This window comes from Tachyglossus aculeatus, chromosome 11, assembly GCF_015852505.1.
Source record: "Tachyglossus aculeatus isolate mTacAcu1 chromosome 11, mTacAcu1.pri, whole genome shotgun sequence".
Taxonomy (NCBI): Eukaryota; Metazoa; Chordata; class Mammalia; order Monotremata; family Tachyglossidae; genus Tachyglossus; species Tachyglossus aculeatus.
Window position 1 is genome coordinate 41517039 of NC_052076.1, and position 23193 is coordinate 41540231.

Sequence of the window (23193 nt, forward strand, 5' to 3'; positions counted from 1 at the left end):
TCAGCTGCGAGTTGGGAAACTGGACTGCAATTCGTGCCCCTCCCCTGAGTTTCAGCTCCAACATCATTCACGCGCAGAGCACTGTACTAAGCGCTTGGGAGAGTACAAAAGGGGGCGTACAGGGCCCTTCCCCTGCGTTTCAACTGCTACATCACTCACGTGCAGAGCACTGTACTAAACGCTTGGGAGAGTAGAATATAGCAGTAAAGAGAGACGATCGCATCAGCTGCGAGTTGGGAAATCGGGCTGCGATTGGTGGCCCTCCTCCTGCTCCCGCTTCGGTGCTGGCCGGTGCTTGGGGAGGCTCCCCCTTGTCCACGCCTCCCCGGGGTCCCTCCCTCCTTCTCTCCTTCCCTCCTTCTCTCCATCCCACCTTCAGCCCCGACGACGCCCCCCTGGCTCAACCCACCCTGTCGTCAGAAGCAGCCGCGCCTGCCAAGGACGCTAATTAGCGGTGGGGCTGGATGAAACAGAGCTACTCCTCCGCCCCAGCCTATAAATGCGGCAGGACCGGCTGGTCCAGACTCTACTTACTCCTAGACGACAGCACACAACTCAGCCTGGGCCCTGCTTCGTCGAGGAGGAGGAGGAAGGGGCTCCCTCTCAAACAGGGCCTTCACCCTTTCTCTGCTTCGGCCTAGAAGGAGTTAAACCGGTCGAGGGGGTCGCCTTTGGGGAGGTGAGTCTCCTCGTCGATCGGCTTTCCGTGGGAAAAAAAAAATCACTTTTGATGCCCTCTTTAATCCAAGACGTGCGAACTCTTGCTCATTTCTCCCTGACCGTTTCCTCTAAGAACCTGGAGGTGTTGAGTGGTGACGGACCCTTGAGAGCGTAAACTTCCCCCCTAAATGTTTACGGTTATGTGTGTGACTCTTTCTTTTTTTTTTTTTTTTTTTAAAGTTTTGTTTATTTTTGGTCCCCCTGAATGTAGGAGGGTTGGGATGGAGGAGGATGCGGAGCGTACAGATGTGCCCTTGTTCCAGCGCCTTAAGCGTCCACGTGTTATCAGCGTTCGGGAGAGTTGGAATTATCAGCTTCCTGGTGACACAAGCAGCATGTTGTTTAACCAGTTGGGATCCGAGCCTGGAATTTGTCAATCCCCTCGGACCGCTCTGTGGGCAATTTTACCCAAGTTATTTTAAACCAAAGCGACTTGAAATGCTTATCCTTCGGCCGAAAACTGATGGGGTGGGGGGACATTTGAAGAGATTTGTTTCTGTGCCTAAAACGTGCTTTTTGGCACGAATAACAGTCCACCTTTACAACCCAGAGCTGACTTTTTGAGTTGAAACCCCGGTGTATTTTGCCTGGAGCCAGAGTGCCTCTCCCAGAACTAACCTTCATCCCCCACTCTGTGTTGGGATCAAATATCTTGCTGTTTTAAGTCCATGCAGAACTTGCTTTAGGGGGGTGGGAGCTGGAAAAGGGGGTGGGTACTGAACTTGGGGAAGGGAAAGGGAGCTGGAGGAGGCTAGGACCATGATTAGAATAATAATAATAATAATGTTGGTATTTGTTAAGCAAAGCACTGTTGCACTATGTGCAAAGCACTGTTCTATGTTGTGCAGTCATGCAACCAGGTGTTGGGGGGCTTCGTCAGCCCTTAGAGGAAATGGGGGGCAGCCTTGGTTCCATGCTCATCAGGGGATCTTTAGAGGAGGCCACTGGGGCACTTGGCTGTGGGTGGAGCCGCTAGGAGTGAGTTTTGAGATGTGGGAGGGTGCTGCTCGGAGCTTCACATTTATTCTCTCTCCCCGCGGCTCAGAAACTTTTTTACTTACCCACGATGTTCTTCATCAGCTTGCGAGCTACATTTGAGAACCGCTCTTGAGAAATTCACTTAGCCCTGACCTCCCTTGAGCCTTCTGGTCGCGAAAATACCTTCCCTTTGTCCCCCAGTTGTAATTTATTGTATTTGTGAGGTGCCTCCGTGTCTGTTCCAGACACAGGCCCTTCCTGCCGACTCATTGGTTTCTGATCGGATCCAGATGTGCTGACATGGCAGCACTACCCTGGGGCTGGTGGATTATTTTTTTTTTTTTAAAGAAAGAAAAATATCGCCTGGGTCCTAGAGGAGAGGGGCTCACTCCATTTAGCAGAGTAACCGTTCCCAACTTCGAGGGCCAGGAATACAAGAGAATCCATCAAACTTCTCAACCGAGGGCATCCAGTAGTTAAAGGGTGGAGAAACTGTGAAAGGAGAGAGACATTTGAACCCTTTCAAAACCAGACAAGTCCAATCTGAACAAGCAGATTCGTTGCCTTTATTTCAGTCCTTCTTTTTAGCTTTGGCCATGTCTTCTGGCCTTTCTTAGAAGAGATTCTTCTTTCAAATAAAGGATATGTCTGTAACCAATGGAGGAAAGCATAATCATTTAGACTTCCTTGAGAAGATTTATTTTTTCCCCCCTCTGAATCACTTGGAGAGGGCTCAGTATTGTATAAGCACAGCTGTATACTTGCGCGGCCCTATGACTTCAAGAAGTAGCCTTTAATCAGGATTAGGCAATATCAAAACAATTTTGAAGTGCTTTAGCATATCCTGGAAGTCAAGGGAGCAGCACATTTTGAATACATCTCTGAGAAGCCACCCTTATTGAGGACTGAAAATTTATATTGCAAAAATTAACTTTTTATTCTGCATATCATTTACTTTTGGAAATTGGGTCAGTTTTCATATCAAAATGAATGGAAAAACACTCATTGCTTTGCTGCTGCTTAGTGGATTCAGGGTTTCCCTAGCTTTAGCTTGAAATTATCACCCAAGAAATCCCAGTGAGCTTGGGTAGAAGGCATCATGCATCTCAGTGATATCCTTAGGCTTTGTCTCATCAAAAGTGATGATGATTATAATAATAATAGTCTAAACTTGCACTGTGAGCTGTGCAAGCAATTGTTTCCATCCTACCAAAGGAATAAGCAAAAATCAAGACAAAAAGAGGCTTGAAACTTGAATACAGGCCCCAAGCCAGTTATTTTTGTCATCAGCATTTAGCTTTTTGGGTGTTGGTTTTAAGGCATTTTCATCAGAGTACCCTGAGTCCAAATTGGATCGGAGGCACTCCCCTCTCAAACAGTCCTACCAACCCCTTCGTCATACTTTCTGGACAAACGGATTTCTTAGAAAAAGAATTGAGCCCTGAACAGGACAAGGGTTATGCCTATCTTGTATCCCAGCACTTAGCGCGGTGCTTGACATAGTACAAGGTGAGTAAATACCACCATCTATTATATCTAACACAGCCATCAATAAGGTTTCTCCATTGCTTCTCTCTCCCCCCACCCCGCCCCCATCTTAAGTGCTTTGAGATGATGAAGCTGGAGAAGGGCAGGTGGAATATTATCCAGTGTTGACCCAACCAACCTAAACCTGAAAATCCAAATATCAGTCCATTGTCTGGAAGGGACTTTTGAAAATTTGAGAATATGGCACTTAGGATGTTCCAGCCCATGGAAATCTACCCCAAATCCCCTCCTAATAATAACTAATAAGCAAAACTCTGCTTTCCAGGAGGGCCTAGAAGTAAAGGAAATTGTGGTGAATAGATCTGAACTAAGTAGATTTTTATCTTCATTTGCATAGCATTGTACTATTGTCCTGCCCTAATGAAGCATACCTTCTTAGAAGAGAGAACTCAGGTCAAGATCAAATCCTTATATTTAGGAATGTTTCAAACTTGGTAGTTGGAGTATACACATTTTTTTGAATAGTACTCCTTTTCGTTGAATGTTGTCCTTTCTCACAGTGTTCCTTAAGAAAGCAAAAACCGGGAGAAAGGAAGTAGAGTAGGATTAGAAATCGATTTGTGGAAATGAAACCATTTTGAGTGGATCCAATATTTACACATTTCCTTCATTTCCTTTGAGGGAAGCCTCTGTGAACAGATAGTGCCAACTGACCAGCTGAGTCTAGAGCCAGAACTAAAGACAGCTCCTATTCCCCTTAGTCTTAGAGATATCATCCTGGCAGGGGCCCTTGAGTCACCTTAACACAAATATTTGATTTCAGATTGGGGGAAAAAACCCTTCAGTTGTCAATGGTCTTTAGGCTCTTCAGCTTGTCTACAGCAATTCAAGACCTTGATTGTCTTTGTTTTTACGTCAAAGAGTGGCAATTGAGGTACTCCAGTGCGTCATCTCCGGATGACAAATTTGATTGTTTCATCATAATGATGACATTTCACCTCGATATCCCCAAATTTGGAAAGCTGGCTGTGATTTGTCTCTCTCTTGGCAACCCTAGGCTTGGAACTGGTTTCTCATTTTGGACCCCTGAACCTAGATATTTGGCAAAGATTTTCCCATTTACAGGGGCTGGTTTGCTTGCATAACATTTTGGAAAGGGTGGATATGTTTTCATTGTTCAACAAACTGAATTGCTTCTGGAAATAAAACTAGAAAGAGTAGGAGCTTCCTGGAATTTGTCTTTGTGGATTTTTGTAAGGCAATATTCTGTTATCTGAAGTTTGATAATATTAAATAGTTTGCAAGCTATAAAATCGAGCAGAGTTCACAGAAAGTAGACAAGGGTCCTAATAAGAAAATTAGGAGGGGCTGGCTGGCGAGGCAGATGTGGATAGGGCATCCATAGATATGATCAAAGGTCACCACATCAACATCAGAGGATGAGGTTAAGAAGAGATCATCATCATCAATCGTACTTATTGAGCGCTTACTATGTGCAGAGCACTGTACTAAGCGCTTGGGAAGTACAAATTGGCAGCACATAGAGACAGTCCCTACCCAACAGTGGGCTCACAGTCTAAAAAGAGATGGGGTGGAGTTGCAGAAAGAAAAGGACTCAATTTCTCTTTGGAGGAACATCTTTACTCTTCTAAAATCTCTGAAGGGGAAGATCCTGATTGAGGGGGTGAAAGTGTCTTGAGAGGGCAGAATTCAGTTTTTGGAAGGAGTCAATTTTAGCATCTAATTTTGGCTGACAACAAAGTCAAGAAGGGGTCACTGAAATGTACCAAGATGATTTTCATTAGTATGACAATAAATTGTTCACAATGAAATGAATCTTTTATGACATAAATTAATTCATTGAATCGCATTTATTGAGCACTTACTGTGTGCAGAGCACTGTACTAGGTGCTTGGAAAGTACAATTTGGCAACAAAGAGACAGTCCCTACCCAGTGGGCTCACAGTCTAGAAGAGGGGAGGCAGACAACAAAACAAGACACAATGTCACTTGCAGTCTTATATCTTAGCCCTTCCTTGAAAAATTTCCCCCAGTTTTATATTTATAGTACACTTTCATATATAGTCTATTATTGCCTCCATGTAGATTATATTCTGAATCTTCTGCCTTATCAGCTAGGCACCCCTAGTGACTTGGGAAGGATCAGGCTTTCACGTTGTTCTCAAACATCAAATCTAAAGTTTATACTTGTGGAAAAAAACTCCCCAATGTTAAATGAGGGAAACTACACATATTCCCTCTTGGAAACCTTTATTTACTTCTTAGTAGCTGTTGCCAAGGGTGTGAACTCGATGAAGGTGCTTGAGGTGATGGCCCCCAGGAGCTTTGCAAATCCCAGGTTTCTGACAAGACCAGATATTTTCCATTCAGGATTGAAAGGGCTAATGGGGAACTTTCCAGACTAAGTTTTTTGAAGCCTGTCCCTTCCCAGCCTCCCCTCCCCACACTACCACCATCACTAAAATCTCTGAACCCTTTTCATCTCTGCAAGTGAAAAGTCAGCCATATAGCTGTAATCATGGTGCATATATGTATATGAGTGCAGTGCCTGCTCGGGAATAAAAATGAACTTGATCCACTCCTCTGTCGAGATGAAATGGAAAGTTGCCCTGGAAATGGACCATTGTAAGGATGTTTAGTTCTGAAAGGGTCTGAGATGTAGCCAAGGGATGGGAAGATGAAACTGGGACCGTTTATATTGAGGATATTTCTTCTAGAGGAAAAAGTCTACAGTCACTGGAAATTAGTAAAGACTTTCCTCTGCCACAGTAGCCAATTGGGTGACCGTTCTGGTATTCTCCACTCCAACCAGGTGTAACAGGACAGGAGGGGAAAATTGGTGGGGAGTACAGAGGAAAAGGGCAAAGCTAGTGGCCACCTAAATCCAGAAGAGAAAACATATTCCAGTGTGTTAGAATGCTGTTTACCTCACAAATCTTGAAGTCTTGGTGTTGGACTCCATTGTTTCAGATTTTGTATCATTATTTGTTCTTTTAAATCAAGGATGAGCACCACTGGACTAAATTATTGGCCAAGCTCAATTACTCCTAGCTAAACTCTTTGCTGTTGGCTGTAGATGCAAATTCAAATGGGCCATTTCAGTAATGTGATTATTTACCATAATAATAATTATGGTACTTGTTAAGCACTTACTATGTGCCAAGCCCTGTTCTAAGCGCTGGATACAAGTTAGGTTGGACACGGTCACTGTCCAGATAGGGTTTACAGTCTTAATCCCAATTTTACAGGTGAGGTAATTGAGGTCCAGAGAATGACTTTCCGAGGTCACACACCAGACATGTGGCAGAGCTGGGATTAGAACCCATGACCATCTAACACCCAGGCTTTGTCCACTAAGCCACGTTGCTTCTCCAACATTGATTCTTAGCATTTATTAAAGGTCCCAAAGGTGGGCAGGGAGATACAGAACACAGTCTTAGACCACCTGCTTGAAAGTCGTTTGCCTCTTGGGAGTGTTATGAGCTGGATTTTCATTGCAGGTCTCTGAGGTAAATACTTGATTGGTATATGTAAATACCAGGTGTTATTGTGCTTATCTGATAGGGGAATTCTGGAATTCAGTAGTACCAGCGGAGATAAGAATGTGGAATTATAGGGGAAGTTGGGTTGGATTGTTACACTGTATTTCCTGATTGGAATCTCTTACCTCTCTGGGAACTCTTGACTGCATGTGTAAATACCAAATCTGGGTTAATGCTGAGGTTGAGTTACTGTTTGTTTCCCTTCTACTTAATTCCAGATCTGTTAAGAGCCCTGCAGCTGCCTTCAAGGAAAATACTAAGTGCTGCCTCTCTGTCCAGTTTCCCATCAAGTAGAGAGAAACCATGAGTGCTGCCATGTCTTGGATCCTTCCTTTGGGATTAGTGCTTGTCCTAAGTGAAACCCAGGGGTTTTTCTTACCCAATGCCACTCATTTGGAGAAGCTTCTGAGCAAATATCAGAATGATCAGCCTCATTCCAGAGCCAGGAGAGCCATCGCCAGGTCAGACAAAGAAGAGATATTGATGCTCCACAACAAGCTGAGAGGCCAGGTCTACCCGTCGGCATCAAATATGGAATACATGGTGAGTCTGTCTTCTGGAAACAAGTGTTCAGAGGACAAGGTCTGCGTTAGTTCACTTTCTCTTAGGGTTAGAGTCCAACCCCATATCTAGTAAGGGGACTATAAGCCACTATCTTATTATTATTTTTTTCCTGGGGAAAATGTCTGATTTCTGGAGTCATTTCATTCCACACTAAATAGAAAATTAGATTGCAGGTTAATATGAGTTGGAAATAATAATGGTAGTAGGGTTTTTTGAACTCCCACTTGGTGCAGTGCACTGTCCTAGGCACTTGAGAAGTACAGGAAAAAGAAGTGACATGTTCCCGGCCTAGAAGGGGCTTTCATGCTAGTGGAGGAATTCATGTCTTTTGAATCATCAGCTTCATCCCTCTGCCCCTGGCTTTTCTAAATCATTTCTAATAGGCAAGTGTCTAGCCTAGTCCTTTCAATGGTGTAATGACCATTACACAATCTCCCTTGGCAGATTTTCCCACCATTTAACTGCTCTAAGTTTTATAAAATTGTTTCCTAGTGTTTAATCTAAATTTTCCATGAATATTATGTAAGGGCCCATTACCACTGAACCAGCCCCAGGGAGAAGACTATTCATGATAGCTGTCTTCCCACTTGGGCCTGAAAATGCTTTATGCACTGGATGGTATGCTATCACATTTTTTTTCAACCCTATAAGTCTCTTCAAATTTAAGGTAGTGAAAGGTTACTTCCACTTTACTAGGTGAAACAAGGCCAATACTTCCTTTAAGAATAGTGTCTCTCTTTAACAAGCCTATTTTCTTTCCTCAAGAAAATTCCCCAGGCTTGGAATTGGACCCCAGTGGATCTCCTTAGTTGTGAAAGTATTTTCCACTCCTGCCTTTAAGAACATCATAATTGTTCCTGTCCCACTGGCAGGGTGGATAGCCTCCTTGCTTGAGTTGTGCTTTTGGAAAAGTCACCTGATTATCAATAGATGATCCCTACTGGAATAGAGTTTAAAAATAGCAGATGGTGATACCAGAAGCATTTGAGCAACAATAATCTTGTCTATCTGGTCATGAAGTGACTGGAGTAAAGACAGAATATCTTTCTCATTTGAAAGCTTGTGCTAGCCCCCCCACCCCCCACCCACCATTTTTACTATGTGCCATATGAGTGTCCTATTTGCTTTTATTTTCACATCATCCCATCAGCCACCTTAGCACGTGTCTGTTTTTTCTTTTATTCTTCAAATTTCTTTCTTTTTTTGATTATTCTTTGCATCCATGATTTTTTTTACCCTTTCTATATTTGGCAACGTGTGTCTATTTCTTTCTCTTATTAGGTTATAAGTTCTTCTACTCTATTTATTTTATTTTGTTAGTATGTTTGGTTTTGTTCTCTGTCTCCCCCTTTAAGACTGTGAGCCCACTGTTGGGTAGGGACTGTCTCTATATGTTGCCAACTTGTACTTCCCAAGCACTTAGTACAGTGCTCAGCACACAGTAAGCGCTCAATAAATACGATTGATTCAAAGGCAGGTACCCTATCTTCCTCTTCTCTATTTTATATTTCCCAAAGATCTGTGCTCTGCCCACTGTGGGTGCTCAAGTAGATGCTGTGGATAATGATGATTCTGTTTTGACTAAATAGCATAGACACACTGATGATCCAAGTGGCAGGTGGGTAAAAGCAATTAGTATTTTCAGAAGGCATAAGATAGGCTCCTTTCAAGGAGCTTGTTAAAGAAAAAAACTAGTGCCCCTTAGGTCCAAGGGAGTTTCAGAACAACTCTCTCCAGAAGTGGATGTTTGGGACAGGACAACTCTAGAAATCCTTTTCAGAATTACAATATTTTTTTTTTAACTCAAAGTTCTGTGGGCATATGTTAGGTCTCACTGTAAAAGTCTGCAAGAAATCAGTCTTCATAAAATCAAAAGGGAGAAGGAAAAATAAAGAAAAGCAGAAAAGTAAAGACAGTTCTGTTATTGCACTGACTGTTCACCTTCTGGTGCCAACTTCTTAGCTATTAAACGTTCTGACTTTGTCAGCAAGAAAGAATAATTGTCTCTTCTTAGAATTGCTATTTCAAATCCATATTATTTCATCTGGGGGCTTAAAAACAACTAGCAAATGGAAACATTCAGCTGTCCGTGGCATACTGGGGAGGATGGATCTTTTCTTTTTTTAAAAAAAGTGAATGCAAGGTTCTGCAAGGCAGCCAAATGTATTTTCATTGGCTGGAGAGTTTAACTCTGCTGCAGTTGCAGAGTATTCACTGGCTGGATTCTGTTTACTTGTCAAGCATGGTTACTGGTTCATGTTTGTCTTTGCTCAATGTGCTTTTCTAGTGGTTTTATGGGAGACTTAGCACAAATGAAAGAGCCCTATATGCTGTGAAGAAAGGATTGGAGTATAGAATGGTGACACTTGGAAAAACTATAATCAGTCTTTCATGTATTCCTACTTAACATTACCTAGAGAATGTTTCAACACTTAAGTTCACCCTGAATCCTTTGTTTTAACTGTACCCTCTCTTGGCTAGAAAAGCTGAATACAGTAAGTCACCTTAGGGGTGAGGAGCCCAGAGGAAATATGATGGGGAATGGGGTCAGCATTCTTTCTTTCAGCAGAAATCCCTTCATTCCATAAAAAGAAGGGGACCAATGCTAATTTGTGACAGAGTAGTTCAAACATGTCTTTCTGGCCTACTACCCAAATGGCTGTCTGGGGGAATGTCAGAGTTCATATCTGATGGACTTACATGACTGATCGGCCTGGGCCCTAGTTTCAGATAGAGGGGTGAAGCAAACGGGGGAAAAGATGACTCCAATTTAGTGAGAAGGTGAGGAAAGAAGGGAAAGCCAACAGAGATGAGCATAAAGTATATCCGAAGCCGTACTTAGATCAGTATGTATTCTCTGACATGCCTATGTAAGGAAAGAGGAATCTAAGATTAGTAGCAGAGTGCCTCTGTTTTAATGGAAACTGAGTTCCCAGGTTCCATTTTGACAAGATTTTGCATGTTCCAGATGTGAACTTTTGCGTACATTCTTTGGGGAGAAGCTGGCCAAAAATTCTATTACCTTAACAAAACCCTACAGGGCTGGTGGGCCTTCTCTCCTTAAGAAGGATTTCTATTTATTTCTTTTTGAAAGAACAGTAGTAAGGGCTATGGACTTCAGCCAAAACAAAGCACTCTCCATGTTGATAATGAACTGGAATACAAAATAAACAATGATTTCTAAGAAGCCAGTGACCCTGAAGGTTCAGCCAGCTGTGAAGTAGCTTAGACTTCACCCTGCCTCTGGGAACTGGAAGATGGACTCAATTTGCCTGTTGGAAGTGGATTTCCATCTTCAGATGGGTTGCCAATCCCTTGGGCGGAGGGGTCAGAGAAGGTTTCGTGGCATGGGATTAGGGGGCGGATTTTGACATGTTGGCCAAATGTTTTTAATGTGTGTCATTGATAAGCATTGCAATGGATTGTATTGCAAGGATTGGCCTCAATAAGCAGGCATCTACGGCATCCAAGAGGGTTGGATAGCCTCTCTGTGCTCCAGTTCAGCCCAGCTGACACCTATAACCACCTCCAGATATTTCTTCCTGGGCTTTCATCCACTGGGGTTGTGGCAGGTGAAAATGCTGAATAGGGAGAGATGTAATCCACCTTTGCTGGCCGTGGATTACCTACTGACAAAGGTTTGACAGGTCTAACCTTAGCACTTCGCCATAGCAAAGTCTTCAGGAAGTGAGTCCTGTCATCAGTATTTAAGACTTCTAAAATTTCAACAGCCAGTCAGTTGGGAAACAACATTTGACACCCACTGGATGCAAAAAACTTGTGGGGGTGTTACAAAGGAAGCAGAAGAAATAGTTTTGGCCTTGGAGGAGCTTGTCCTCTAAAGGAGGAGCCCAGATTTCATTCATTCATCCACAAAGAGTAATAGTAGTAGTAGTAGTAGTAATAACAGTGATATTCATTAAACGCTTACTGTGCACACTGTATGATGTGCTGAGTAGATACAAGATAATCAGACTGCACACAGTCCCTGCCCCACAAGGGTCTCACCTTCTAAGAGGGAAGGATGACAGGTATTTAATGTCCATTTTACCAATGAGGAAACTGAGGCACAGAGAGGTTAGATGATTTGCCCAAGGGTACCCAGCAGGCAAGTGGCAGAGCTAGGATTAGAACCCAGTTCCTTTTCACTTCCAGACCAGGGTCTTTCCACTAGGCTACCCAGCCTCTCTACTTCTCTACTCTACTTAGGAGAAGCAGCGTGACTCAGTGGAAAGAACCCAGGCTTTGGAGTCAGAGATCATGGGTTCAAATCCTGGCTCTGCCAGTTGTCAGCTGTGTGACTTTGGGCAAGTCACTTAACTTCTCTGTGCCTCAGTTACCTCATCTGTAAAATGGGGATTATGACTGTGAGCCTCCAGAGGGACAACCTGATCACCTTGTAACCTCCCCAGTGCTTAGAACAGTGCTTTGCACATAGTAAGCACTTAATAAATGCCATTATTATTACTTCGTTAATTCACTTAGTAACATTTAGTGAGTCCCTGCTCTGTTCTGATTATTGCATTCTGAACTTAGGAGTGTACATTAAAAGTAAAAGCCAGGTCCCCTCCACTCGAGAAACTAGTCTGCTCATTCAGGAAGCCCAGGGGTAGTTCCTGCCAGTGCCATGATGCAGCACTGCTTTAGTTCTTGTCAATAGGACCACCCAAAGATCATATTCTACCCATTGACTCTTGGTTTCTAAATTGCTATACTTTGCCTACATTTCACTCTTCCATAGACCTGGGATGATGAGTTGGAGAAGTCGGCAGAAGCCTGGGCCCATGAATGCATCTGGGAACATGGACCCACTACTCTACTGATGTCCATTGGACAGAATCTAGCAGTTCACTGGGGCAGGTAAGAACCAAGAAGCCTCTTTGGCCTGGCTCCTGGGATCCCTCATTACAATTGTGAAGTTTTCAGATGACGTTTTCTTATTTCGTATACACCAAGGGAACTCAATCTTTTTATACAGCTGGGTTTTGAAATGCACCCATCAATCAACAGTAAGTATCTATTGAGTGCTTACTGTTTGCAGAGCATTGCACTAAGCACTTGGGAGAGTACAATAGAGTTGATAGCTTCTGGAGAGCAGGGATCCTGTTTAACAATCTTCTCTTCTTTATAATCTTAAATTTGCTTTTATTCAAAGTTCAAATGTTTTTCAATCTCTTTGAAGTTTGGAATTGAACATTTCTGGGTTTCGTATATTAATATTTGAAAAATACATTTTAATGACATCCAACTGCATGGCAGTCAACCAATAATACTTACTGAGCACTTAATATGTGCAGAGCACTGTACTAAGTGCTTGGGAGAATACAACATAGCAGAGTTGGTGGATACTTTTCCTGCCTACAGTAAGCTTACAGTCTAATTCTGGGATTGTGACATTCTGACACAATCAAGTGATTGACTATCAGGAGGTAAGGGAGCCATTTTAAGAAAGTTAAGATCTCGAAAGCACCTCTGGAGACAGCGCTGCCATCCAGCTGAGCTGACTGTCCGAAGAGAAGTTTCTCTAAAATTGTCACTGACCACCATCGTACTGCTCTTAGGTCCAGACAGTAATTGTTACAAGGCCTCTAACCACCTTGTTCGCCACATTGCTCTTTAATGGGCATTTCTCTTCCTAATTTTTCTGTATTGAAACCACTCTGTTTACACTTGCGGGTTACAGCACAATCCTGGGTTAGCAAATAGTTTATTTTCTTTCCTGGTAAATTTTAAGCCCTGATCCAGCAGGCCGGGGAGAAATGACTGTTTTTCACCACAGAACAAATGGTCTTGCCAGCTTCTGGTGAGAATCAATCTGCTGGTACTTTTACCTGATACCCAGTTGCACTCCTTGCTGGTCCAGGTATCATTAATCGTTTCTTAAGAACCAGGCTTCAAGTGGCACAACTCCAAAACATCCTTCAGAACTCAGATACTGCTAGGCTGGCTTCCTTTTGAGGCTTCGTTTCTCACACTACCCAATAACGAATATGAACTTCCTCAAGAGGGGAAAAAACCCCCACTGTCTCTCACATGTGATTTGGTCATAATCACATAGGTGATAAAAGTGGGGTTTTGGGGTTTCAAGGGTTGTCTCCTGTAGTTTTATCTGAGTAGAATGCCAAGGGCAGAATGGTTGAAATTTGTAACGTCTCCTTTTAACTTTACCCAACTTTCAAGTAATAGTGCCTTTTCTCCAAATCAATCAATCAGTGGCATTTATTGAGCACTTACTATGTGCAGAGCATTGTACTGAGTGCTTGGTAGGATCCAAAGAACCCAGAATACTGGAAGTAGTTGATCTCCATGAGGGCATCGCGGCATAATGGGATTTTGTGGTTCACAGTGATTTGCCCAGGTTATATCATGATTCTTTTCTTGCAGGTACCGTTCTCCTGGCTTCCATGTCCAGTCTTGGTACGATGAAGTTAAAGATTATACCTACCCATACCCCCATGAGTGTAATCCCTGGTGTCCAGAGAGATGCTCTGGGACCATGTGCACTCATTATACCCAGGTAAGGAGACAGGCAGGTGCTGCCTTGTAAAAAGCCCCTTCTCAATGTATATGGACTGTTGAGAGAAATCTAGGGTAGTGGTGTCCTCTCCAGGAGAGTGTGAAGCCTGAAAAATGATGGGGGAGTAGGAAAGGCACTTGCTTTTAAAAGTGTCATCTTGATCTCGGCCCCTTAGTTGACATTTAAGAAATGCAGGTGTTTCCTCTGCTATCCCATAAATCAGGTTATCTCAGGGAAGAATGGAAAGGCATTGATTCTGAAAAGAGGCCAAAGGGGATGGAACCAAGGCTGATTTGTTTGACTTTGCTTTAACACATATGCCTTGTCCTTCCAGATAGTTTGGGCCACTACCAACAAGGTTGGCTGTGCTGTGAACACCTGCAGGAGGATGAACGTGTGGGGAGAAGTGTGGGAGAATGCTGTCTACCTCGTCTGCAATTATTCCCCAAAGTAAGAGAGATGATTATGCTTACATTTTGTGTGCTCTCTCTCCCCCCCCATTCTCTCTTTTCTTTCTGCCCTCTTCCCCCTTCCTCCTCATTTTCCCCACCTTTGCTCCTCCTTTCTCCCCTTCTCCTTTCCCTCTTTTTTCATTTTCCATCTCTTTCTCTTTTCCTCTCCTGATCTCCCATTCTTTTTTTCTTTCTCACATTAAGATCACAATCTAGTTTAGTCCAAAGAAAAATCTGGAGATTGAAATCAAGTAAGGAACACGGGCCCTGTTTACACATGGCGTTGTTTTCAAAGGACTGGCTGACACTAAGACATCCACGTGGGTCCATTTGGGGTTAAGAGGAAAAGTGAGGCCCTGGAAAGAATACCAGGCATGTCTGTGGTAACATTTCAGCAGTTTGCTCAGCTGAGGGCAGATTGGCTTAGGTCATTCTTCATGAAGCCTAGCTGTCTCCTCCAAGTTAGAAGCGTTGGTGGGATTGAGGCTAACTAGGTGGGGTTTTTTTTGTTTTTTTGTTTTTTGTTAGTTTGTTTTATGGCTGCAGCATTGGAAGGTCTACTCCACAACTCCTTTCCTCACAAAAACTACGTCCACCCATTTCTAAATCATCAGAAATAACTGCAGAACATTCCGTGAAATAGGAGACCCAATATATTAATGAGAGGAGATGGCTTAGTGTCCTAATCAAATTCTGCCCCAAATGTGTTGGAAATCACAAAGAAGATTTTCCTCCCCTCTGGTTATTGTGATCCAGTTCCCAGGCTGAATCAGGTGGCTTGAGGGTGGAACTAAACTCATTGGGTTAGCACTGTAAATTGTTAATCTGAACACACAAATGCACCCAGACTAGTCATTGGTTGGGTTTGAAGTTTGTTCCAATTTTTTTTTCTTTTCAGTAGCAAGTATGCTAATTAGCCTTTTTTTAATGATACATGCTAAGTGTTTATTATGTGCCAGGCATTGTACTAACTGATGAGGCATATACAAGATAAAAATAATGATAATGATGGTAATTACGTTAAGGGCTTTGTGCTATGCACTGCACTAAGCACTGGAGTGGATACAGGCAAATCGGGTTGGATAGAGTCCCTGTCCCACATGGAGTTCACAGTCTCAATCCCCATTTTACAGATGAGGTAACAGAGCCTGTGAAGTGACTTGCCCGAGGTTACACAGCAGATAAGTAGCAGAGTCAGGATTAGAACCCATGACCTTCTGGCTCCCAGGCCCATGCTATAACCACCACATTATGCCGCTTCTCGGATTATCAGGTTGGACACAGCTCTTATCCCGAATAGGGCTCTCAGTCTAACTCAGAGGGAGGAGGATTAAATCGCCATTTTACAGATGTGGTAACTGAGGCCCAGAAAATGTAGGTGTCTTGCCCAGGGTCATACAGCAGACAAGTGGCAAAACCAGGATTATAATCCAGATTATTTGATGTACAGGCCTGTGCTCTTTCCACTAAACCTTGCTGCTTCCCATTCTAATGACTACAATATATTCTATGAGGAGGGAAATGTCAATTTTACTGTAAGGGACAGCCAAGTGATAAGAAGGTACTTACAGTGGCAGTTAGGTGGAATCATCATTTCATATTATGTTCTGAAAGGTCTCGGAGTCTTTTTGAGGAACCAGAACTCACTTTATATGTGGTGCAATTTTGACAGTTGCACACTTCCACTTCATATTTTTGAGACTAGATTAGATTGTCCTGTCCGTTTCAACTCCGCCTCTCCTAAGCGAGGGCTTGTAGGAGGAGGGTTAGGGTTGAGATTGCAGTCTTTTGCCTCAGAAATGGCTCTCCGGGGTGGAGAGTGCTGCCCATTTTTAAATGGACAAGCTCTGCATTTCAGGTCAGCAGCCCCACGATTCAAGGAACACTGGTGGACTTGTGGCTGCAGTCGTATTGCAAGGGCCATCTGAGGGAGCCAAATGCAAATACTAGCTCATGTCTAAACAGTTGTGAAGTGAAAAGGGGGCCCACTGTGTGTTGTCAGTTTATTTAGTTGTCGCTAGAAAGCTACAGACTATAAGTTCATGGAAAGAGCAGCCTTTTTCCATCTTTGCTGCAATCTGCCAGCTTGCAAGTACAGTAAGAACATTCATTTTCTACTGACCGCTCTGGTGCCACTGTTTTGAGACTGCAAAGACAGGAACCAGGTACAGAGCTTCAAAGAGTAGGGGAGGCAAGTGTGTGTGCATGTGTGTGTGCTGTACTGTATATCCATCCAGCAGTCAAGTACATCTCGTGCTGTCTTTCTGCCTGTCTTTAGGGGGAACTGGATTGGAGAAGCTCCTTATAAAAACGGCCGTCCTTGCTCAGCGTGCCCACCCAGCTACGGAGGCAGCTGCAAGAACAACCTGTGTTACCGAGGTACAGAATTTTATCTCCCCATTGCTCAGCAGTATGCTCTGGAGGGAAGGGTAGAGGCAGAAAGGGATATCTTTCATCAAGAGAAAATCAACCGGCTCTCCATATTAGCCTCATTTTGGGGAATGGCTGGAAACAAAATGTTATTTGTGTTCTGTGGAACCTTTTTTATTTAGAGGCTCCTAAAGTACCTTACCAGTTTTTTCTTGAATTTTGGCACATTCTGGTTAAGTGAATATGGGGCAGGCATCAAATCTGAAGAAATTGGAGCTCAATTGTTTCCACTGGTCTCAAAATCATAGGATAGAAGCAGGAAAGAGAACAAAGCCTCTCTTGTATCTCAGGACAGTGCACTATCCACTGAGTTAACACTTCCTAACAGTTTTATAATGAATGTATTAAGCATTTACTGTTTGCTAAGCTCTGGAATAGACTCAAAGGCATGAAATCAAACACAATCCCTGACCCACACAGGGTTCACAGTCTGACATCCCTATTTTGCAAATGAAGAAACTGGGTCCCAGAAAGGTTAGGTGACTTGCTTAGACTGTAAGCTTACTCTAGACTGTAATCTTCTTGTTGGTAGGGAATGTCTTCCAACGCTGTTGTAGTGTACTTTCCCAAATGCTTAGTACATTGCTGTGCACATGGTAAACACTCAATAAGGGCAATCAATCATTGGTACAACTTAACAAAACAAGCCCATGATTGATGTGGGATTTGAACCCAGGTTTCCTGACTCCCAGTCCTGTGCTTTCTAACTTAGTACAGTGCCTGGCACATAGTAAATGCTTAACAAATACCATTATTATTATTATTATTATCATCATTATTAACATTATTAGGAATCCACTCTGTCTCCCTCTTACATTTTGTCAGCATGATTTTTGCATCTGCTAAAATGGGAGCACACCCTCTCCATCAGCTCTCTGTGCAGGTAGCCTGTAGATACCTAGAGCAAGTGGGCAGAGGGGTGTGAGGTTACATGAAGCACATTTTGTGGCTTTCTGGCCCCCTCCTTCTATCTCTGCAACTGCCCAAGTCCATAGCCATGTATGTAGCACCATGGTCTAACACCCAGGGCAGACATGCACCTCCCTTATGTGAGCTGCTCTGGGACGTTCCTGAAAAGTCTCAGTTGACTCAAAGCTGGTCTCACACATAAGTTCTCCTAGACCTCTTTGGAGATTGCCATGCCCAGTCAACCACACTGCCTCTCTTTACATTGATGCATGGTAGGGAAATTTAATCTTTAAATGCTTAAAAATTAAAAATGAATTGAGAAGCAGCATAATCAGAAAAGCACTGGCCTGGAAATCAGGAAACCTAAGTTTTCATCCTAACTCCCCTATTTTCCTGCTGTGTGACTTTGAGCAAGTCAGTTGACTTCTCAGGGCCTCCGTTTCTTCATTTATAAAATGGGAATTAAATACCTGTTTTCCTTCCCCCTTAGACTGTGAGCCTCATGTGGGTAGGGACTGTGTCCAATCTGATTATCCCAAATCTACCCCAGTGTTGAGTGCTAAACATTTAACAAATACCACAGTTATTAGAACAGACGTTGGGTCTGCTGATTTGCAGGTCTGGATGCTACATTTTGGTTGTATGATGATCCCATGCAGCCTGCATGAACGTGCACCCTGTCTGATTCAAGATGATCAACTTTTTTGGTTTGAGTTTCTTTGAGGAAGCTAGTTCTCTGCACTGGTACTGAAACCTTCACCAGAGATGGCTCTAAAGCTACTTCTATAGCCAACAGAATAGTGAAACTGCATATTCAGAGCCTATTGATTAGTGGAATTGATTTAGAAAATCAATCAATCAGTCAAAATCCAGATATCGAGCAACCTTCCTCATCTGATTTCTACTTTGCAAGGTCCTTGTGGGTTGGAGACTGGATCTGTATCAGCATCCACCCAGTGCTTATGATACTCAATAGATGTTTTTGATTAATTGGTTGATTAGACCCCTCTCTATTTCCTTGGCTTTATTCAGAGCAGGTAAACAGTCGGGGATCTGAGGAACAATATAAGATGGTAATTTATCCCCCAGAGTCCTTTCCCAAGAACTAGAGTCGTAAGGAGAATAAAAAAGAATTTTGCAGAGCGTATAAAACAATGAACTCTGTTTCCCAGAGCTACTTTGGCTAAGGGAAGGAACCCTCCCAGTCAGCAAAAATTTACCTACAGAAGACAAGTTGAAAATGTGACAAGCAATTGGAGATGAGGAAGAAATCTTTAAAAGGATTTTTAATTAGAGAACTTTGATTTAGAGTGGGAAGCAAAGTGATCCATCATATTCTAAGTAAAAGAAGCAGCTAACAAGTGACATCCAGTTTAGGCAACACTTTTTAAGTAGGAACTGGACACAAATAATGGAATACTGAAATTTAACTTGCCGTTAATAGCCTTTTAGCTGTATATAGTGTTGTCTCCTTTTGAATTATTATGAGAGTCCTTCCAGATATTCAAGGTGTTCTATGAGTGGGTTGAAGGGGATTTTCAGATTTCCCTTCTGCAGTTGATCTTAAAACCAAACCCATTGTCCTTTCAAGCGGATTCAAGCTCTGGTGGGTTGAAGCAGTTCAACTCCTAGGGGCTTCTGGGTGAAAGTTTGTTCCCTCTGCCCTCCCTGGGCAGTGTGTGCCCTCAACCTTTGCCCACTCTCCATCCCTCAGTAATATTGGGGCTACTTTCCCTTTGAGGGTCTGGGATAAAGGCTGCTGTTCAAAAGGCTGTGGCTTTTCCCCACCCCAGTTGGTTGCAAGACTTGCTGAGGTTGATGGCCCAGGAGAGCTGCCCCCTTTGCCTAATCATCAAAGTGCCGTGCCTAATATTTTCCTGATAGGGTTCTGATCTTAACTTACATCAGGTCATCTGATGAGTTCTACCCTATCTCGTCTTCCCCTCACAGAATAAGGCCTGTCCTGTGAAAGCACTTAGGACAGTGTCCTGCATACAGTAAGTGCTCAGTAAATAGCACTGATTGAATTGTAAATGATCATTATATGTGAATAGTCCCTGGGAGTGTGAGGCAGAGTCTTTCCTGCTTTTAATGAAGACTTGGTCTGGGCTTTAATGGGGAAGAGTCAGTATCTTTAGAAACCCTTTGGTGCTGCTTTATTGAGTCAGGTATCCTCCCTTTCACGTGAATAGCTCCCAATGCTCAGTGGCACAGATTATTTCCTTGAACATTTCCATGAAGTTGCTCAGCCATGGTATCCCAGTGTACAGAAGAGAGCTGGACCAGAACCTTGGCATTCTGACCTTCATCTAGGGGTCCTAACCTCTGGCCAATCCTTTCCCTTAGGTACAAAGCAAATACTGTGACCATTAGCAAACCACCTTGCCTGGTATAATTCCACCCAGGCATGGTCGATTCTGCATTTGACTTGTATTTGTTGAGCTTCCAAATCTTCAGAAATGAATCTTTGCAAAACAAAACCTCAAACCAACAGAAACAAAACATGCCCTTCTAAAGCACAGTTGAGTTTACAGTTAATACCAATATGTTATTTTTTTTCTCTCCACGAATAAGACGAGACCTATGGTCAAAACCCAGAGACAGACGAGACGAATGAAGTCGAGGTGGCTCAGATTCCCGAGGAAAAACATGTGTGGATCCAAGAGAAGGTAACCAAACCCACGAAGCCCAGGAAAACCACTGTGGACAATTACATGGGTAAGAGAGCATCTTTGTCCTTCAACTCATGCCCACTTTGAACCAGTTCTTTAGGAGGACATCTTATTTTGGGTGGAAATATGAGTGGAGTGGGTGGACTGAGAGGTCTCCAGTAGGCAAACACTGGGCAGCAGGGTGAGGTGGTGCTTTCAAAGCCTCCCAAACCCTAGATGTTCTTTTTTAAAAGGGATTTTTTCTTTCTGTCCCTCTAAGTAATTTTTAAAATAAGCATTCTAAGAGCTGCCGGGCCCAAATTACACTTGGGTGGCATTTTATTTCAGTCAGGAATTTTATTTGACGATTCCTTTTTTTTTTCTCCCTGTGTGAGGACAGAGTTTAAATTGAGGCCCCGTTCTAAGGAAAGATAGAAAGATTGTTGACTGCCCACAAAACATTTCTGTCCTTTCCAGGTTGAAGGCTGACCTTCTGCCTGATGTTGGAGGGAATAATTCTCCTAAATTTCACCTGCCAGAATGGTAGTAGCCTATATTAAAGGTCTCTGGCTTTATCTGACAAACCCCTCTTTGGGATGGAGGTCACAACTCGTGCTCTCAAAGGGAGAAAAGTTAATGAAACAAGTTGCCTCCTAACCAAGAGGATTGGTGCAGAAATATTTGTTTAGAGTTATGATGTCCCTGACAAGAGTTTGGACCTGTGGACTGGTGGTTCCTTTCATGGCATAGTGGATAGAGTACAGGCCTGGGAGTAAGAGGTCATAAGTTCTAATCCTGGCTTCACCACTTGTCGGATGTGTGGCCTTGGGCAAGTCACTTCATTTCTCTGTACCTCAGTTAAGTCATCTGTAAAGTGGAGATTGAGACTGTGAGCCCCACGTAGGATAGGGACTGTGACCATACTGATTTGTTTGTATCCATGCCAGCACTCAGTACAGTGCCTGGCACATAGTGAGCGCTTAACAAATACCACTGTTGTCATTATTATTATTACTATTATATCCACCAAGGCAAAAGACATGAGTCAGTTTCTTCCAGCCCGTAGAAACGGGCACCATAGCCTCATAATAATAGTTGTGGTATTTGTTAATCACTATGTGCTAGGCACTGTATTAAGTGCTCAGGTATATGACTTCCTTGTATTCAACTCCAAGACTGGACCCCAGTGGCCTAAGAACGTGTGGGACCTGAGGACCAAAGAAATAATGGTTAAATATGGAGCCAGTTCCTCTATGTTGCCTAGTGGTGGACAAGTGTAAGCAGCAGCTAGGGACTCTTTTGGAGACTGCCTGTCAAGAGAAGAATCTCTGTGTGTTTCCCCTGCCAACAAGCAGCGGTGTGTTCCATGAGAAGTCTCTCTTTGTGAAGATGAGCTTAGCCAGAAGGGAGCAGGAGCAGAGGCAACACTGAAGAGCAAACCAGTGGTGATATAGGGGATCTGGCTAACCTACCCTGCCCTTCTCCCCCTCCCTGAAGCCTTGCCAATGGCCTCAAGTCATCTTCCCATCCTATTTTCCCCTCATTTTATGGCATTTATTAAGTGCTTCCTATATGCCACGCACTGTACTAAGCTCTGGGGTAAGCACAAACTAATCAGGTTGGACACAGTCCATGTCCCACATGGAACTCCGTCTCAAACCCCATTTTACAGGTGAGGTAACTGAGGCATAGTGAAGTGAACTGCCTAAGGCCACACAACAGAAAAGTGGCAGAGGGGTTTTAGAACCCAGGCCCATGGTGTATCCACTAGACCACACTGCTTCCCCTTACAGTCACTTCAGCACTTCTGTGTCACCTAAGCTCTTGAGTATTCACACTCCCCATCCCCAGTCTCCCTAGCCGTTCATGTACTTTGTTGCTTCTCCTTACCTGTAATATGTATTCGTGTCTGTCTCCCATTCTACATTGTAAATTCCTTGAGGGTGGGGATGGTGTCCATTAACTCTTTAGTACAATCCCAAGAGTTTAGTGCAGTGCTGTGAACAGAATAAGCACTCAGTAAACATGTTTGGTGGATTGCTGAACAGTTGTTTTACAGATGGTCCTGGCTCTGCAATTTCATTCTGTCTGTCTTTTTTTTTTCTCTGATATTTGCATTTCTTTTTTTCTCCTAGCACAAGTCATTAAGTGTGAAACCAAAATGAGGGACAAATGCAAAGGTTCAACTTGCAACAGGTACCATTTCATTGTGTTCACAATTGTGCAGTTGTAGGCCAGTAGGAGTTACCATTGCCATGGGCTTGGCTAATATGGAATATCCATGAACTACATTCTGTTCCTTTTAACTAGAATCAAGTTGCTGTATAATCCTTATGAAAAAGGCTTTCATTGCTTTCAACACAAGTTGCATGCCAAGTCTAGCAGGAGGGCAACTCCATTTACTTCATGCTAAAAATGATGGATGGCCATGATAACCCACAGTTCCCAATTGGTCACCACCATTTATTTAATGTTTGGCACTGAAATTTTGTTCCTCTCATGCACTGCATTCCTGTCAACCTAGACCATTAAAATCAAGTCTCATGTCTCCACCCATCCAAACAAGAACTCTGGTTAAGGTTTTAGTAAAATACAGTCCTCACAGAAAATATCTGCCCCACAGGAGCTAAAAAATGGAGTCCTTCTGAAGAAAAGATTATATGAAAATACATCTGTCTCAAAAAATAGGTTTGAAAAACCAAATCAATGGAGTTTAAGAACTGATTGTAATATTTCCAATATACTTATTTTTTTCTTAATCAGGTACCAGTGTCCAGCAGGCTGCCTGAACAACAAGGCAAAGATCTTTGGAACTCTTTTTTATGAAAGTGTAAGTTTTTTTTGTTTGTTTTTTGAGTATCTGCAAATATTCTGAATAGGGTTTAAGTTGAAATAGTGGAAACTGAAAAGTTTAGCAGTTT

General features: G+C 43.0%; 1 protein-coding gene across 1 annotated transcript in view; it reads left to right on the forward strand.

Annotated features, from left to right (window-relative positions):
- Positions 1 to 473: 473 nt before the first annotated feature.
- CRISPLD2 (cysteine rich secretory protein LCCL domain containing 2) overlaps positions 474 to 23193 on the forward strand; it is a 47150-nt gene continuing 24430 nt past the window's right edge. Inside the window, exons 1-9 of the mRNA XM_038754759.1 lie at positions 474 to 679; positions 6968 to 7292; positions 12055 to 12173; positions 13698 to 13830; positions 14165 to 14280; positions 16561 to 16661; positions 20196 to 20339; positions 22408 to 22468; positions 23036 to 23102. Of these exons, the coding sequence (XP_038610687.1) occupies positions 7053 to 7292; positions 12055 to 12173; positions 13698 to 13830; positions 14165 to 14280; positions 16561 to 16661; positions 20196 to 20339; positions 22408 to 22468; positions 23036 to 23102 (981 nt within the window). The 5' untranslated portion in view covers positions 474 to 679; positions 6968 to 7052. The remainder of the gene's footprint in view (positions 680 to 6967; positions 7293 to 12054; positions 12174 to 13697; positions 13831 to 14164; positions 14281 to 16560; positions 16662 to 20195; positions 20340 to 22407; positions 22469 to 23035; positions 23103 to 23193) is intronic.